Source organism: Capra hircus, chromosome 4 (genome assembly GCF_001704415.2).
Source record: "Capra hircus breed San Clemente chromosome 4, ASM170441v1, whole genome shotgun sequence".
Taxonomy (NCBI): Eukaryota; Metazoa; Chordata; class Mammalia; order Artiodactyla; family Bovidae; genus Capra; species Capra hircus.
The window spans coordinates 20,893,801-20,912,092 of record NC_030811.1 but is presented as its reverse complement, the minus strand read 5'-3'; the positions used below and the strand labels follow the sequence as shown (position 1 = coordinate 20,912,092).

The 18,292-nt window shown below is 49.3% G+C and overlaps 1 protein-coding gene across 1 annotated transcript in view; it reads right to left on the bottom strand.

Moving 5' to 3' along the window:
- Positions 1-18,292, bottom strand: part of SLC13A4 (solute carrier family 13 member 4) — a 43,655-nt gene that overhangs the window by 5,228 nt on the left and 20,135 nt on the right. The window contains exons 3-13 of the mRNA XM_005679505.3: positions 17,457-17,593; positions 15,124-15,296; positions 14,604-14,658; positions 11,977-12,016; positions 10,965-11,042; positions 9,105-9,289; positions 6,078-6,197; positions 4,698-4,799; positions 4,262-4,363; positions 3,479-3,576; positions 3,155-3,279 (exon numbers count right to left, since the gene is read on the bottom strand). Coding sequence (XP_005679562.3) covers positions 3,155-3,279; positions 3,479-3,576; positions 4,262-4,363; positions 4,698-4,799; positions 6,078-6,197; positions 9,105-9,289; positions 10,965-11,042; positions 11,977-12,016; positions 14,604-14,658; positions 15,124-15,296; positions 17,457-17,593 — 1,215 coding nt within the window. The remainder of the gene's footprint in view (positions 1-3,154; positions 3,280-3,478; positions 3,577-4,261; positions 4,364-4,697; positions 4,800-6,077; positions 6,198-9,104; positions 9,290-10,964; positions 11,043-11,976; positions 12,017-14,603; positions 14,659-15,123; positions 15,297-17,456; positions 17,594-18,292) is intronic.

Below are 18,292 nucleotides of genomic sequence, written 5' to 3'. Positions count from 1 at the left end.
GGCATTCCTGGTTTTTTTTTTTTTTTTTTTTTTTTTTATGATTAAGTCACTTCGTAGCCCAGCAAATTCTTTTTTTTGTTTGTTTTTAATATTTATTTATTTAGCTGTGCTGGGTCTTAGTTGCAGCATGCAGGATCTAGTTCCCTGGCCAAGGATCAAACCTGAGCCCCCTGCACTGGGAGTGTGGAGTCTTAGCCACTGGACCACAAGGGTCTCAGCATTTTTTTTTTTTTTTTCTTATTGATTGCACATTTAGTCTTAGAGCCGCCTGGTCAGTCGTTGTCACAGGGCACGGAGAGCCTCCACTTGCTGCGATCCTCCTCGGCGCTCTGGTGACTTGGCAGGGATTGGAGACCTTGGGGGTGATGGGCCGCTCAGCTTCACACCTGCTACTCTTTCTCCAGCCTCCGACAGCATCATGCTGTCCGTTCATTCAACAGTGCCCTTTGCACAGGTCGCCAAGTGTAATCCTTATTCCTGCTTTTGAAATCTATTTCTGTTATCACCCACGAAAGGGAAAAAATTATCACCATGTTTGGATAGTAACTTTTCCTCTGGTCTTTGGGGCCTGAGTAGGCAGGGCTGGGCATTAGAAATTTTACGTGAGCAATGAAGGAGAGAGGAATTCCATGTCGTGGCAAAGGTGCCACCTCACTAGCCTGGAAATGGTCATTCAGCCTCAGCCTGTGTTAGGTTCAGGTCTCATCACAGCTGACATCAGGATCTACCATCTGCCCATACTTCTTGTCAATATGAAATAAAAGCTTGAACCTTTTCCATTAGCAACACCTACACACATCAACTCAAATAAATGATTATTTCCACTTGGAGTAATTCATTTGGTTGGAAGATGTTCATCTGCCAATGATGAGGGCTCTCCCCATCCCCTAAAAATGAAGGGCACAATTGAGTTTATGTTCTTAAAAAACCCCAGGTTGCCGTATGCACTCTCCAGCTCTTCCCCCTCCCTCCTCTGCCTTCTCTAGTTGACATGCTCTGACTTTTCATGTTCACCCTCCAGACTGCAAATGCAATAAAGAAGTGAGGACTAGGGCAAGAAACAGGGTGAGACGGTTTAGGATTTCTCAAACTGCGGGCCTTCCTCATATTCTGCTATTAAGGATGGCCTCACTATGTTGTCAGCAGACCACTCTTTCTCTTCTCCACGTTCATCAAAAGCTCATTTCATCTCCACAGCACCTGGGCCGCTTCATGGCACGCTCATAGACAACTGATAATCAAAGGGCTTCAGAATTCGCTCATGTAGCCATTTTTACCTTGAGCACTTCCTCTTTTTTTTTTTTTTCCTCCACTGACTGAGAGCTATAAATGCAATATGTGAGGACTACCTCAATTAATGGAGGGTGCAGTGCCTGGAACCTCTGTAATTTCCATTGCTTGTGACACATAAAACTGTGCTCACCAGACAGACAGAGGAGGCAGAGAAGTTAGCTGAGTGGGAGCAGTAGGTTTTATGAAGAATTGGAGTATTTATTTATCATGTTATCCAATAGTACTTGTAAGTAAAGTGAAATAAGGGCAATTTTTTTTTTCCAGAAGAACTAGCTTATACTATAATTTGAAATAAACTGATAAATTAGACTGTAAAGTTAGGGGAGAAAACACAATAAAAGAAACCTTTATTTTTTAAATCCTTGGGATGAAAACATTTTTATTGAATTTTTCTCACTAATGTTAAGACTCTGAAATTATTGCAGATTCAGGAGGAATCACACATACTATATCTAAATTATATTATTAAAGTAGTAGAGTGAGTAGGTTTTATAGCCATACCATCTGTACATGTACAATTTTAGTAAAAAAAAAAAATCTTGCCAGGCTGGGCTCAGTGGCCAAAACTAACCACTGAAATTCAACAAGGATAAATACGATAATATGAACTTGGAGTCAGAAATATTGAAAGCATATATACAGAACTTACTGAAGGACCTGAAGCTTAATAATGGCTAACAATGAAAAGAATGAAGGGTATTAGTTGACTGTGGTTTCAGTGTAAGCACTGACATGAGTGCCAATGAAGCCTTGTAAAAGCTTCCGTAAAATAAAGGATGGGGCGTGAGTTATTGTTAATAACTGCTCTACTCTGCAGCAGACTGACCACCCCTGGACTGTGTTTGATCAAAGGCAAAGCGTAGTGAGTCCTAAGGAGAGAGACCAGTGTGGTCAGGGGTCACTACTCCTATGAAGAATGGTTAAAGGAACTGGGGAGTTTTAGTTGAAAGAAAGCATGATATAGGGGAACATAGTAAGTGTCTTTATTGTTTTAATAATTATTACTCAGGAGAGGGTTCCTGAGAAGAAAGCCAGACCAAGGAGTGGAAGACATCCAGAAGACCTGAGCTGAAAGTCAAGAGTGACTTCTCTGCTGGCTGTGCAGGGCTGTCCCTGTCACCCAAGGTGTCCTAGAGGGACGAAGTCTCTCTTGGGTGGGCTAGGGGACCCAGTGTCCTCTACGGTTCCTTCCAAGCGGAGGACCCAGGGACCTTATTACTGATGCAGATAGCACTGAGGCCCACACAAGGGGCAGTCAAAACTGAGCCAAGTTGAGAATGGGTTAGTGTGTTAAACACATAGAGAAGACAGAGGGAGCAAACAGTGAGAACCTTAACCTGATTGTTAATGGTTGTTTACTTCAGGAAAGGGTTAGGCAAATCAACTCTTTTCCACCAGCCCCCTTTAAAAGATCTCATCCCAAATCCTCCCACTCAGGAAATCAGGGGGCATCTACACCCGCTTTAGCATACATTCTCCAAAGGGCCTCAGGATAGGCATACAGACTAACTAAGGGATCAGTCGGGGGCATCTCTGAGCCCTTACAGCTGTCACCACTGTCAGATCCCCGGAAGGGGATGGCTACAAAGTCCAGTGCTTCTCTCGCCTGCAGCGGCGTGGGCCCATCCCCGGGGTGTGGATGCCCGTGTGCCGGGACTGTAACTCTGCTCCCAGTAGCGCCATTTAGTAGTGCCATTTGTTCCGGGTGGGACACGATGTCCATTCCTGGCTTCCCTTCCCAGTGACGGGTGAACACTCACCTCTTAGCACCTTTGAATCTTCCCTCCCAGAACCATAAGGACTGGCTTTACATAGTTTACATACTGAAAACTACTTGGCGCAACACGACGACTCGGGTTACCTTGCTGCCAGAAGCCAGGGCATAGCCTCCTCCCACCAGAATGACGATCTCCCAGGGCATCGTCTTCTGGAAGTCCTTCCACGTGATGATGGGCTCCATGCCCGGTGAGGGCCCCCGGTCGTCCCCTAGATGACAGGGAGGCAGAGCCAGATGAACCCTCCTGGTGTGACTCGTGGAGACAGGGGTCTCGTTGTTGAACGAGAGGATACTCTGCTACGCCGGGAGGAGTCAGAAGGGCTTTGGTAAGGCTCCTTCCAGAAATTCTGAACTTAGACCATTATTTGACTGGAGCCAGCCCCGACTCTTCCCTTGAACTCCTCTCACCATCTCTCTTTTTCCCGAAGCAAGGCTTCTTCGCTGGAATCAGGAAGAGGAGGAAGCCAAGGAAGACAGAGACCGTGGCATCGGTGCGATAGCCCTTCCTGCCAGAGACAAGCAGAGCTGGGGAGGAGAGTCAGGAGGCCCAGGGGTCACACCGGGCCTGGGACAGCCTGTCTGAACGTGGTGCCTTCCCAGGGCACCTAGTCTAGTGGGGACCTCAGCCTTCCTTCTGGCCAGCTGCTCCCATGCCATCCACTGGTGGATTTAATGTCTGGAGGCAGGGCCTGACTAGGGTAAATGTCTTAGTGTGAATTTATGGACCTGTTGGAAGGAGTGAGCAGGAGTTATTTTAGATAGAGGAGAAGAGAAAAGGAGGCGTTCTCTTTCCTGGGAGGGTCACAAGCTGGTGCTGAGAGCTTGTGGCCTGTGGCCCTGGCCCTCGGGAATATGGGGGGCAGGACACGCCTTGGCCACTGCGACCATAGCCTTTACAGGTGGTGTTTTACTCTACATTTTCTCCTTTAACTCTGGAAACAAGCACTTAGGTAACAAGACCAAGGTCATGTGGATGGTAAGCGGCAGCTCCTGACCCCAACCCTGGAGGCAGACTCCAAAGACTATTTTCTTCCTGAGTCTGCACTGCAACTTCCCTAAAAAAGGGGGATTTTTAAGAGGACAGTGCTTCCTCGGTTCTTGACTATCCCTAAGAGTCTAGGAGGGGACCCTGGTGGGTACTGCCTGAAGAGTTCGGGTGAGGCGGTTGTTCACAGAGATGGTATCATTTACTTTTCAAAGAAGGAATCCCAACCAGGAACAAAGCCGGGCTCCCGAGTAAACCACAGCACGGTCATCAGGACGAAGAAGAATCCAGTGACCATTTCCGGGTAGCTAGAAGAGAAAACAGGAAGACCTCCTCCAGGAACTGGGACTTTTCTCTTGGCCTCCTCCCTTTGCTTCGGGATGCTCTTGCGATCAGGGTTCCAGGACTGGAGACCTGAGACGCAGCTTCTGCTCAACCACTTGGAATACTGCAATGGGGAAGGGTGGCCCCTAGGGCCTGGGGGCCAGCTTGACTTTGGCATTAAATAGCACCTCTAGTTGTACTTGAGGAAAACTCCCCCAGCTCAGGAGGCCACCGAGAACAAGGCTGCTTCTTTGCGCACTTTACCTGCTGTGATTTTCCCCTGGGGAAAGAGAAAAAGGGTGAAGGGCTGATTCTTACGTAATGGCTCCCAGCTTTTCATATTCCTCTTGGATCCTCTTCTCTGATAACTCCTCCCTTTTGGTCTTCTTCTTCTTACTCAGAGAGCAGGTCTCTTTAAAACTGAGAAGGGAAGAATGAGCAGAGGAATGAAGGCCACTTCTGAAAGCAAGTGGAGAGCAAGTCGTAAGCAAACACAAACTACTGGCTGGCTGTGATGGTTCTCCTCTCCCCTCGTCCCGCCTATCATGTGACTTCGTCTGCAAGTTAGCACAGCCCCTCGGCAGCCTTCTCCCCAGCTTCCCGGGTGAATCTCTGGTATATAAATGTGAAGTCATGTCTCATGGACTTGTGTGAGGGTATTTATGTTTGGTTGTTTCTACACACTCATCTTTCCCCCGTTCCCAGTTGGGTTTTTAAATTACCTAATTAGGCTGCACTGTGTGGCTTGTGGGATCCTGTTCTATTCCGAACTAGAATCAAACCTGTGCCCCCTGCATTGGAAGCGCAGAGTCTTAGCCACTGGACTTCCAGGGAAGTCCCTACACACTCATCCTTTACATAAGTGAGAATCATTGTGATGCAGCATATGTATCTAGATGCTTATATATTTATTTTTTGCAAGCACACGTAAGAGTGTGTGTGTGTGTGTGTGTGTGTGTGTGTGTATCTGTCTAGAGACAGGGTTGTTTGGGGTGAATGTGGGTATTAGTTTTCAACTAGCAATAGTGGGAGCATAGAAGTACACAGTTGTCATTGATTTGACGATTGTCTCTTGAGTTATTTCTTTTTAAAAAAGCTCAGCTTAGAGAACATTCCCTGAGCAGTGGGAAAGTTGGGTCCCCTGGACTAATAGTAAAACAAGTATATCTTTCCTTTATGCGTTTGAAACTGATCAAATTTGGAGCAAGCATCAGTAATGGAAAGCTGGCTAAATAGATTAATATTAGAAATAGTATTGCAAGAGGAATGTCTAATGTTATTTTGAGTGATATGAGCATATTTTATACAACTATTAAGTATAAATCAGTCACGTCTATAAAATTAAGCCTAAGGCAACTTCTACTTGGAGTCATTTCTTTAGAAATTAGTTCAAATTACTCTCCATGAAACTACATTAACTACTCTCCCATTCAGACCTTTTATGAATCCAGCCCTTCCTCTAACCAGTCGGTTGACCTTAAGAACACTCCATCATAGAGCTCACAGAGAAGTGCGACGTCCGTGTGAGTCTGGAGTATCTAGAAAACATGATGCCTGAGTCCTCGTCTACTCCACTGCCTTCTCTTCTGGGCATCCTTGATGGTTACTTGGCAGCTCCCAGTTGAGTGTCCCCCTCAGGGCTTGGGCCATGGCCCTGGATGGATGGGAGAGCCTTGCTCTCAGGGCCCTAGGACTCACTTGCAGCCCAGGAACAGCCAGTGCATCCAGAACCAGCTGACCACCAGCATGATGAGGGAGATGGGGAAGCTGAAGAGGAACCAGGTGCCAAAGTTGACCACTTCTGCAGCTGGATACTGGCTGGAAGGGAAAGAACCAGGTTAGTGGTTAGAAAAGGGTGGATTTCCATGTAGTATTTTGGGGGCTAGTAAGCTAAATGGTCCTTAAGAAAACATACAGCAGAGTTAACAGAACAGCTAATGTTAAAAATATGGTAATATATTATTGAGAAGTCACTTGACAGCTGCAGCTGTACTGAGCCCAGCCAAGAATTATGAAATAAGCTAAAACGGCATCCAAGCAACCAAAATTGATATCATGGAAGTGTATACACGTCGCACTCCAGAGAATCACTCAGATCTGTTTCTTCTTAATTTATGTAAAGATAAATTTACCACCCAAGACATAGCCTAAAGGAATAGGAATTGTCCCAGAAACTAAATCAGAAGGGCAGAAACTCAGAGCTCGGGCAGAGTACTGTGGTGTGAAGAGCTCAGGTCTTGGGGAGTTAGGTCTTAAGCTTTGCTCGATCCTTCCTCCTCCCATCTCCTTCCTCGTTTTCCTCCATTTTCCTTCCTTCTCTCCCTGCTTGGGCGAGAACTCTCCAACTCTCCACCCCCTCTTGTTTCTTAGTGCCATCACCCTGTCAGCCATCCCCTCTCTCGAGGGTTTAACTATTCTCTCATCTGGATCATTCCTATCAGTGCTTACACGTCTTTCATCTTAACAGCCCATTCTTGACCCTGTTTCGTCAGTCAGTCGTGTCCAACTCTTTGTGACCCCACGGACTGCAGCATGCCAGTCTTGCCTGTTCTTCACCATCTCTCGAAGCTTGCCCAAACTCATCTCCACTGAGTTGGTGATGCCATCCAACCATCTCGGCCTCTGTCATCCCCTTCTCTTCCTGCCTTCAGTCTTTCCCAGCATCAGGGTCTTTTCCAGTGAATTGGCTCTTCACAGACTGTCAGGTGGCCAGAGTGCTGGAGCTTCACTTTCAGCATCAGTCCTTCCAGTGAATATTCAGGACTGATTTCCTTTAGGATTGACTGGTTTGATCCTCTTGCAGTCCAAGGGACTCTCAAAAGTCTTCTCCAACAGCGCAGTTCAAAACCATCAATTCTTTGGTGCTCAGCTTTCTTCAGTCAACTCTCACATCCATACATGACCACTGGAAAAACCATAGCCTTGACTAGACAGACCTTTGTTGGCAAAGTAATGTCTCTGTCTAGGTTTGTCATTGCCTTTCTTCCAAGGAGAAAGCGTCTCAGTTTCATGGCTGCAGTCACCATCTGCAGTGATTTTGGAGCCCAAGAAAATGAAATCTGTGACTATTTCCATTGTTTCTCCATCTATTTCCCATGCTTTGCCCTCCCTTTATTACCACCCCGTCTCTCCCCTTCCCTTCACAGCCAACTCTGCATTTCCTCATTTCCATCTTACTCCTCAAACTACTGAAATTTGGCTTCTTTTCAGGTCACTTGACCAAATTGTTCTTGCCTAGACCACCAGTAACCTCCATATCGTCAGATCTAATGGATGCATTTTTGTCCTTACTTTGCCTGGTCATTCAACAACTGTAAACCATATGGACCACTTTCTTCCTTTGGGTAGCATGACACTAGATTTTCCTCTTCTCTGTCTGATACTGTTTTATTCTCCCTTTTCTAGTCTAATTTAAATGTTCTTCTAAAAAATTATTTACTTGTTTATTATTTGGCTGTGTCAGGTCTTGGTTGCAGCACGGGGGATCTCTCATTGCAGTGCCTATACTCTTGAGCTGTGGTGTGTGGGTTCATTGCTCTGAGGCATGTGGGATATTAGTTGCCCAACCAGAGATAGAACCTGTCCCCTGCATTGCAAGGCAGAGTAATAATCACTGGACCAACAGGGAAGTCCCTAAATGTTTGTGCTTAATGTTTATGCCCCTGATCTCCTTACTCTGTGTGTTCTCCCTGAGTAGGGCTTCAGTTTCCATAAGCAAGTCACTCGGACTAGCTGTCATCTACTTTGTGGGGCCCAGTGCAAAAGGCAAATGTAAGGCCACTTGTTCACTGACAGCAGGACATTAAAACCCACGTGAGGCCCTTGTGAGCCTGGTGGCCTGGGGGTGGCACAGGTGGCCACCCCGACTCCACATCTGTGTCTTTATCCTAAAAATGGCTCTTGAAATTCAGGGACGTGTCCACCCGGACATGTCCACTTCTCTATCAGCATTTCCTCATCTTTACCCTCGTGTAGGTCAAGGACAGCTCTGCTTCCCCAGCTGCTGAAGCCCCGACTCTGAAAATGAGTCCAGGGCTTCCCCTCTCTCAGGCTTTTCCTAACCCGACCTCAGAAGCTCACTCAGATCGGGCCATTTCTCCTCCCACTGTTATCCAGGCCACCGTCAGCTCTGTCCTGGGCACTGGCAGCCGCAGCCTGGATTGTCTTCCTGCCTTTTCCTTCCCAAATTCCACTGTCCATTTTAAAAATCCAGAATGCATTTTCAAAACTGTAAATGTGATCACCTCACTCCCTGCCTATAATTCTTCAAAGGCTTCTCCCAGCTTTTTCGGATGAAGTCCAAGTTCCTTCATGGGCCTTGTGAGGCCCTGTGTGGTCTGCGCATCCATCTCCCTGGCCTCCTTTCGCCCTCTGCCGTTGTCTTTATTTTCTCTGCTCTCTTGCCTCTGAACCTCTTAAACTGTTTTGTCTGGAAGATCTCCCTTTGTCTAGTTTACTCCAGCTCAGGCTCCAGGTCTCCGCTTTCACTGCCACCTCTTTGGGGAGGCATTTCCTCCCTCTAGACTGATTCCCCCCACCCACCCCCGCCACCCTTGCAGAATCCCACCCTTCTCATCACATTTAACTGTAATGACTTGATCATTTCTCTGGCCCTTGGTACAAAAGCTGCTCTGATTCTATATTTTCTGCCGTATCCTTAGCATCCGGGTCTGTTCCTGACACATGATGCTTTGTAAATACTTGTTCACCAAGTGGATTACTTACTTATTGAAGTGCTCCAAGAAGATGAGGCTGGTGGAGGTGCCGATGATGGTGGTCAGGCCCCCGATGGTGGCGGCATAGGAGATGCTCAGAGAGAGGCACTTGCAGATGATTTGGTCGTGCTGGGACTTGTACTTTCTTTTGAGCTCCTGGTTCCTGGAGCTGGGGGTGAGGACTGGTGGCTTTTCCTACCAAAGGAAAGTCAGTGAACTTCTCTAACCCAGCTTGGGCTTCTGGCCCACAAAGCATGAAAGACCATTGTGCAGCGGAAATGTTTTGAGCTTGGGTGTCAGATGGGTCCCAGTCCTAGTTCTCTTGACCTGCTAGGGCATCCCTATCTGAACTATAGCTTCTTCTGTGAAATGGGGAAAATCCAGTTTTCTCTGCCAGGTTGTTGTAAAGAGTAAATAGAAAGTACTTGGAACCCTTCCCGGTATTTAACAAACGGTAAGCTATTAATATTGTTATTTTTGTTGTTATAAATATTAACAATTTTTTTTTTTTACTTGAATTCCAGTAAAACTCACTGTTCTCCACTTCATGTTTAAGTACCAAATGGAAGATGGTTATTCTCTGTGGAGTTACAATACAGTCCTGGTTGGGAAATGACTGAAAAATAAGCTTTGCATTATAGAAAGAGTCCAGCTTTCACTGGACAGAGAGTCAAAGTGTGTTTCTCTCCTCCCTTCTTTCTCACTTCTTCCTTCTTGCCTACTGATTTTTCCTCCCCTCTTTCTCCTCCCCCTCAGTTTGCATAGAAATCTCAGCCTTGCCCTGGTCTGCTCAGGCCCTGCATGGTCCATGTGATGGCCTTTCAGGGTCAGAGGTTTCTGACCTCTGATCTCAGCTCTGGGCTTAAGAAGCCAGTGCCCCTCTGTCCTGCCATATCCATGAGACTAGGAGTAGCCTGGTACAAATGTCACCAGGCCAGGCCATGGGGAGACCGGGGGGCAGAGGCCACCCTGCCACAATTCTCAAAGCCCATAACCTCTGCCCCATCTTCCTACAAGGGCCCAGAAAAGGCTGGAGGCTTCCACATTCTCCTGAAAGAGTCCTTGATTATAAGAGCTGGAGAAGACCTCAGAGAGTCTCTTGTCCAGTGGTTTTCCATGATCCTTTCTCCTAATGAAAACTGACATGGACCTCCAATAGAGGAAACAAATATGGCGCTTAATGGGCATATATCGATGTTTTAACTGAAAGTCTATTTGAATCAAGGTTCTCCTCTTACTAGCTCCAAAGCCTTGGGTACATCTCTCTGCATCTCTGTAAAAATGCAGTTCAAAGTTGCTACTTCATTGAGCCAAGACTAGAGGGCAAATGCACGGCACAGTGCTTGGTATTCAATAAACAGTGGTATTTATTTATGATGAGACGGATGTTACATAATTGAGATGATTTTGATGAACACTAAAACTTGAAAGCTAGGGTTATAAGTAAGAGTTGCAGTGTGACGCCAGCTTTCACATCTGTTTTACTTCTGCGTTTTTGTTTCAGTGATAAAAGTTCCAGGAAAATCAGGGAACAGAAAAGCAGTTGCCTTAAAAATCTCAGGATACGTGAACACAATATTTGCAGTGGCCCCGAAGCACCTTTGAGGAGTAGTGTGGACACCTCTGATCTAGACTGAGCCTAAGTTTTAAAGCTGATGAGACTGGGGCTCGGGCAGTGGGATAACTTGCTGAAGTCAGCAGTGAGTGGGATGCGTCGTCTCCGCGGCGCACACAGACCTCACCCACAGGCGGCTGAAGTGGTCTGGTGACAGCCCGCCCGCCTGACACCCTCACAGCTGCGGGAACCACGCCCCCTGGGAGCTCGGGTGCTTCACGAAGGAAACAGGATCAGGAGGTTCCGCTCCATTACCTGGGATGGGTGCTGCTTCCTGCCTGGGAGGTTTGCTGTTTCGGCAGAGTTGGTGACTGTGGGCACACCATTCCGGTTCTGTCGGGACAAAGACCATCACACCGTCAGGAGGAGGATGTGGGGTCTGGGGAAGCCACTGTATCACCCTGGCGGGGGGAGCACCACGCCTGTCTCCCCTCCCTGGGGACTTGGGGAGCAGAGCCAGGGTGAACAGGTGGTAGACAGCCACCCTCACTGTGCCTGCCTCCTTTTCACAGGTTCCCGTCTGACTGGAGCCAAGCTCCCCATATGAAGAGGCTTTTGAAATTTGGAAAAACATGGCTCTGTCCTTAGAGGAGAGCTTGGCTTTCTAGAACTCCATTAGCTCATGAAGAACCCTTCATTTTAACACAGAGAAAATGAAACAAAATGCACACAACCAAGTCCATAGTTTGGACCGATCAAGGCCCATCCACTGGGACTGAGGTGAGAAGTGGTGTAAAACCAGCCCTAGGGGAGGGGCAAGGCTGAGCAGTGTGTGGGCAACTTGACTTGCACCTTTAAACTGTCCCCTTTTGTAGTAGGATTTTTGGAAATGAATCCCTCCTGAAAGGAGTCCTAAGGGTGAATCCGTGGATGGCTGACTATTGGGTTTCTATGAGGTAAGGTTAGTTAGCCTGTCCCTTTGTGAAGCTAAGCCCAGAAACCAGGCCTGGGGTTCAGAATTGCCTGAAGCCTCACATGTCCAGGCTCAGGTGAACACCTCTCTGCCCTCACATCTGAGAAGGCCACTGGGCTCTCGACAAGCTGCCAGGCATCTCTGTCTCTGAGTTACCTTTATTTTGTATAATTTTTTTTTTTTTGGCTGCACCGTGCGGCTTGCAGGCTCTCCATTCCCCAAGCAGGGATCAAACCTGCACCCCTTGCAGTGAAAAGGCAGCATCTTAACCCCTGGACTGCCAGGGAAGGCCCCATGAGTTATCTTGAGGGTCTTTTAAGTATCTCAAAGCACCGAAGAAACCCAAGGCCATACCTTGTTCTGCATCAGGGAACTGAAGTCTGCGTTCGACGTGCTGGAAGAGAACAAAGAAGGTGGAAAAAATGGCAGTGGCCCAGAATGGCTGAGATGGGGATTCTCCCCACATCAGGGTTTGGTATAAAGGACCCTTCCAGACTCGGCTACAAAGAAGATGAATCTCACCTTTGAGAGATGTGGTAAGGATTTGTGGCGACAAGGGCAGGGTGATGCATTTGAAGGGAACCCGAGACTCCTAATAATAGCTAACATGGAGCTGAGCACTCAAGAATGGATTTCAATCCTCATGACCTTGTTGATCCTCACAGCAGATCTGTGGGGCAGGTACTGTTACCTACATTTACAGGGTAGGAATCTAGGCAGAGGGAGGTTACTAGCTTCCCCGGGTGGCCAGGGTACTAAGTGACGGTGCCAGAGAGGAACATGTCTGCCTTCCTGGAGAGCCTGGGGCCCTGGACTGTGGCCTCACTGGCTGACCATCTAGAAGGAGAAACGTGAAATGCTTCTCTAAGGTGAACAGGAGCAGGGAGGGCCAGGGCCACATGTGGTGAAAGGCACAGGAGAGAGGGGCGAGCTTCTCAGCAGCAGCTGCACCCCCCTAGGGTGGGAGTCGCCCCGAGTGCCAAGTCCCTCCCACCCTTGAGAGAGCTGGAAGAGAGGAAGGTGGGGATGTAACACCAGCCTTACTGACTCCACTCAGCACTAAAGGCACGTTTCTGGTCTGTCTGAGCTCTGAGGACAGTGGGTCCTGTGAGCTCAGCCACTGGGAAAGCCAGTGAGGTGCTGGACACACATGTAGGACGTGGGGCCCTGCGGTCGTCACCCACCTCCAGGCTCTATCAGGAGTTGGTGGAGCTCAGAGGGAAGCGTTCATTGGAGGGAGTTGTCAGCCTGGGGGGAGTATTGTGATATTTCCCTGTCCTCCTTCCCAAATCAGGTGAGGAGGCTGGTGAGGAGCCCCTCAGAGTGCCATCCTGCCGTCCTCACACCACCACCAACCCTGGCAACCCCCTCCCCAGACGCCGCCCCCCTTCCCCAGTGCTGCTGAAAGAGACCAGGGACATCCTGAGCTTCAGCTTTGGAGTTTGGGACGTGTGTTTTCGTCTGGAAAAGAACAAGGGCAAGGGGCCAGTGATCACTGCCCAGGAGGCCAGAGTGAGAAGGGAAAGGACCCCTGCACCAGGAGCAGCTAGTGCTTTCGGTGTCCAGTGGTTCCTGCCGGGGGCAGGCCCACAGGGAAGGTGCTCACCATGAAAAGGCCCCATCATGGAGGCAGAGGCAACCCCAGATGGAAGGGGCTGGGGAGACAGCCACCAGAACACAGAACCAAGGGGCCTAGCAGCTCTCCAAGAGCCCCTCGTGCCTTTAGGCCCTGCACAGAGGTGGCCTCCAGGGGACACTAAAGACGCTGAAGGGAAATGCCCGATCTGGGAAAGAGTAGGGACCTGAGTCCCCAGGCACTGGCCGCACTCTCCAACACCTCCAGCCAAGACCCGCTGTGCCCCTGTATCTTTCCTGCTCCCTTCAGCCTCTGTCCTGACCCTGGAGAAGTCAGAAGTAGCTGAGAGGGTTGGTGAGGGGAGGGGAAGGTAGAGGAAGACTGAGAAAAAGCCAGCTGTCTCCCCTGCTCGCGGTCACCTCTCATCCTGCAGACCTGGGCTGACGGGGGCTTGAGTGTGAGCGCGAGAGTGTGGGGAGAAGCTTCAAATGAGAGTGAAGTTTTGACACGAGCCTGGACCCGATGGCCAAATATCTGAAAATGAGATTGTCCTGGTATCTGGAAGGAGCTGTGGGATTTGCCTGAGACATCATCAAGGGTGGGGAGGGAAGGCCAGAGTATTCTGATCAGTGATGGTGGTGGGAGGAGGGGCCACCCTGCATCTGTTTCTCCACATAGTGCTGGTCTCGCTCACTGTGGGTTCCCTGTTTTTTTATGAAAAGAGCAAACTGCGCAACGGAGCTCTAGTACAAATCCAGCTTTTAAAATGTCCTATTCATCACAGTCTTCCTTGAAGGCCATATATTGATATCAGATGTCCAGAAGAAATCAGCTGTTCATGAATCTGCCTCACATGAGTGTTTGAGACCAGATTTCTCCTTTTCTAAAAAAGCTTGTTTTCATCATCACGTGGCTCTCTCACCAACTGTCCTGTTATCCCCTACGTGCCACTTAATTTTTCCTTGCCGTATGTAACAAGACCAAACCTAGTAAGGCCATATCCAATACCTATAAAATACTTTGTGGTTCTTTAAGTGTCTCCAGCAATATCTAATATGCAAGACTTTCTTCACTGATAGATTTTTAAAATATCATTCTCCCAAGAGGGACATCAGTTTAGATGAAATTCTACTTGGGAGATGTATGTACAGTCTGTATGTCCCATCAGGTTCAGCGTAGTCTTTCCGCCTCTTCCCTCAGCCCTGTAGTACCCAGTTTTGAAGGGAGTTGCCCTCGGGATCTTGGGCAGAGAGGAAATCAGGGCGGGCGGGGGGTGGTGGTGGTGGTGGTGTGCCAACCTGTGAGTGTGGCCCGCCCAGCTGAAAGGGCTGTTCCCCAGGCTCTTTCCTGACCTCTGGGATGGACCTGGCGGGGCTCCGTCTGGGAGGAGGGCAGTCATACTCACTCTTCATTGACGAAGATGAGTTCCAGGGGAGGTTGGCTGTTGTTTACATCGAGATCTACAGCCGCAAAGGAAAGCAGAAAGTGAGACATGGAGTCCGGACTTGACCCTGAAGGGCAGGGACTCCAGGCTGGGGCTGGACTAGAGGGACCCAGAGGCATGCAGGCTCCCGCTGGGCCTGGTGCCTGGCAACTCCCCTTCCCTCCGCTCTGAGGATGTGGTGAGACTCAGCGACACAGACAAAAGGCTGGGGTCCTGGGCTAATCCTTGAGCATCTAGGGGCAGGGAGCAGCAGAGGCTGCTGGAAGCAGGGCAGGAAGGAACAGCTGGGAATGGGGGTCACAGGGAGCCTCTGGATGAGCAGGGCTGGAGGTTGGGGGATAAAGGGCCGGGGAGGGGGACATCAGAAGATGAGGGGAGGGAAGCAGGTGAGGGGGGGCGGTGGGAGCAGGTGCCAAGCTGGGCGGTGTCACTGGAGGAGGGGTGGAGTAGCAAGGGGGAGATGAACTCCAGCAAACTGTACTGATGGGCTCGGCCTCTTCGGCGCTGGGGTTGCCAGCCACGAGCTGCTCCTCCTCGGCACTGACCAGCTCCTGCAGCACGGCCTCCACGATGGGCATGACCATGGCGGTGGTGGACGTGTTGGAGAGCCACATGGACAGCAGCGTGGTGCAACACATGAAGCAGAGCAGCAGCCTGGAAGGCAGGGAGGGGCGTGGGGTGGGGGGACAGCCTCACCGAAGGCCACCCCCCCGGCCCAACCTCTGACCTCACGGGCTCCCTCAGGGCCTCCTACCAGCCCACAGGCGCTGGTGTTTATCCAGAACATTGGGGTTTTATGTCATACGTGGTACTCCCAGGGCTTGGCACAAGAGTAAACATTGAAGATGTAAAGATGTGTTGAATGAATGAAGCACACTTCATGGGCTAGTGTGGCCTTGGCATTCCACCCCCCTCCACCCCCAAACACACACCACCAGAAAAAGCCCTTACTTAAGCAAAGAGTAGCTTCAGTCATAGGGTCACAGGGCATGGACTTAGCTGATTCCTCATCTCTCTGTGGAGAGAGCTTGGTGACATTAGCCTGGTGATGATGTGTGTTTCTTTGTGTGGGTATAAAGGAATTCTTTTTTGGCCCTCACAGCCAGCAAACCTCTGAATACCTTCACATTCCTTGCTTTGCAGCCACGTCACTGTAGTCATTAGCGACCGAATAGAGATGAATGGATGGAGCTGATGGTTCCACCCACTACTTGTTCCACTACTAACACGTGGAAAGCTTAGCCCTCAAAGGCCCCAGTGCTCAATTTCACTGTGTCCACTTTTTCAAGCTGGTATCTTAAAGAGTTGAGGCTTGGAGAAAGGCTAACAAAGATAACATCCAGGTTCTCCTTGGCTTTGAAAACATGCTCTGTGTGTACAGATACAGTTCTCATTTCCATAGGAGAAGTCAACGTAAAGGTGTGGACCGCCTTAGGTGGGATCACTGATGTGCAGGAGATGAGGGGAGGGAAGCATGTAGATGAGGGGGCCAGCATGTCCTGTGGATCATGACTGGGTAGGTGCCAGAGCCCCAATGGAGCCTCTGTGTAGGCTGATGGAGACAAGAATTTGTTTGACTTGGACCCTCACCAGCAAACAGAGGGCCCCACGGGGGTGGGAGGTGCGGTGAACCGAGATGAGTGGAAATACAATGGGATAAAAATTCTCGAAGATGGTATTCAGGGGTTTTAAAGAGCTGCAGAGTCCAAATATCATGTGGGGAAGTGCCAAACTGTGTCCAGCAGGTCGAGTGTGGGGTACAATATTAGATTATTATTGAGTTAGGGGTAATTACTCAGGTTATTACTCAGGGTATTGCTGAGAATTATGCTGTGAGTTAAAGCTGTGGTTAAGTGGGAGACGGGAACATCTTTTGAATTATAACCTGTATTCATCTAATGACTAATGTTGAAAACGAATACCATATTATTTATTTACGTTCTGTTGGATTCCCAAAGGAGCCAGGGAAAAAGGGTTGCAAGAAAGTTGTAAGCTAGAAGCAGGTGAGGACAGTATTCCAAAGGGAAGGGCAGGGTTATTATCCAGCAGAGTGGGAGTGAGTTCACACAACACCTTCAGTCCTGACCTCCTACACATTCCCAAGTGCCCCTCCTGACAGCAAAGAGAGGGGACAGCTGAGGGACTGCAGATCAGGTCAGACGCCATGTTTGACGGGCCTGTGGTCTGAACCAGTGACAACAAGAGCTGGGGTGGATGGCAGGAAACTGCCACACCTCCTTAAATGACCGAGGAGACACCTCTTCCTCATCCAGCCTGTTACCTGATACACCGGGAAAAAGGTTGGGAAACAGTTTACGCTGGTCTATGTTGCTTTATTGAATGAGCCCCTTAGATGCTGTAACCTGCTGTACCAGGAGTCTTGGTTACTCGGGTTACTTAGATTGTGACAATAAGTAAGTAAGTAAGTGAAGTCTCTCAGTCGTGTCCGACTCTTTGTGACCCCATGGACTGTAGCCTACCAGGCTTCTCCGTCCATGGGATTCTCCAGGCAAGAATACTGGAGTGGGTTACCATTTCCTTCTCCAGGGGATCTTCCCGACCCAGGGGTTGAACCCGGGTCTCCCGCGTTGGAGGCAGACGCCTTAACCTCTGAGCCACCAGGGAAGATTGTGACAATAAAGGACACTAAAGTCTCCATTCCATGGTCACAGTCCCTCTCCCTGGAAGGGGAGGAGGGAGCCTCGCGGCCCTGGTGTCCTCCCATCCCTTTTGGTAGAAAACCGCAAGTGGACATCCCTCTGACTGTCCAGGGGGCCCACTGGGAGCTGGGGAGATGCACTAAGTGTGACTTACATGCCCGGCTTGGCTCCAGCCATCAGGACCATGCGCAGAGCAATGCGCTTGTGCAGGTTCCACTTCTCCACGGCCGCCGCCACGCAGATGACACCCACCAGCAGCAGCGTGGTGTTCTTGAAGTACTCGCCCGCCACCTGCGGAGGCCAGGGTGGGTCACCCCTGCCCGACCCGGGGCCCAGCCCCCGTCCGACTAAACTCACTATCAACTACAGGCTGGCAAGCAAGAAGCAGGGAGATGAGGTTTATTAAAATAGCTAGCTATGGTGTATATTACATATGTGGGCTTCCCTGCTGGCTCAGTGGTAAAGAATCCACCTGCCAATGCAGGAGACTGGGGTTTGATCCCCGGAGTCGGGAAGAACCCCTGGACGAGGAAATGACAGCCCACTTCAGTATTCTTGCCTGAAGAATTCCATGGACAGAGGAGCCTGGTGGGCTACAGTCTCTGGGTCACAGAAGAGTCAGATATGACTTAGCAGCTAAACAACAACAACATTACATATATATACTCTTCCTTGGGCGGCTCTGTGCTGCTTTGCTGTTAAGTTGCCAAGTCGTGTCCAACTCTTTGTGACCCCATGGACCACACCACGCCAGGCCTCCCTGTCCTTCGCTATCTCCTGGAATTTGCTCAAGTTCATGTCCAGTGAGTCAGTGATGCTGTCTAACCAGCTTATCCTCTGCTGCCCTCTTCTTCTTTTGCCTTCAATCTCTCCCAGCATCAGAGGCTTTTCCAGTGAGTTGGCTTAGCACATTACAAAGATTATTTCATTTAATCCTGCCAATAACTCTAAAGGGTAAATAGTCTTCTCCATTTTTTAAGAGATATAAAA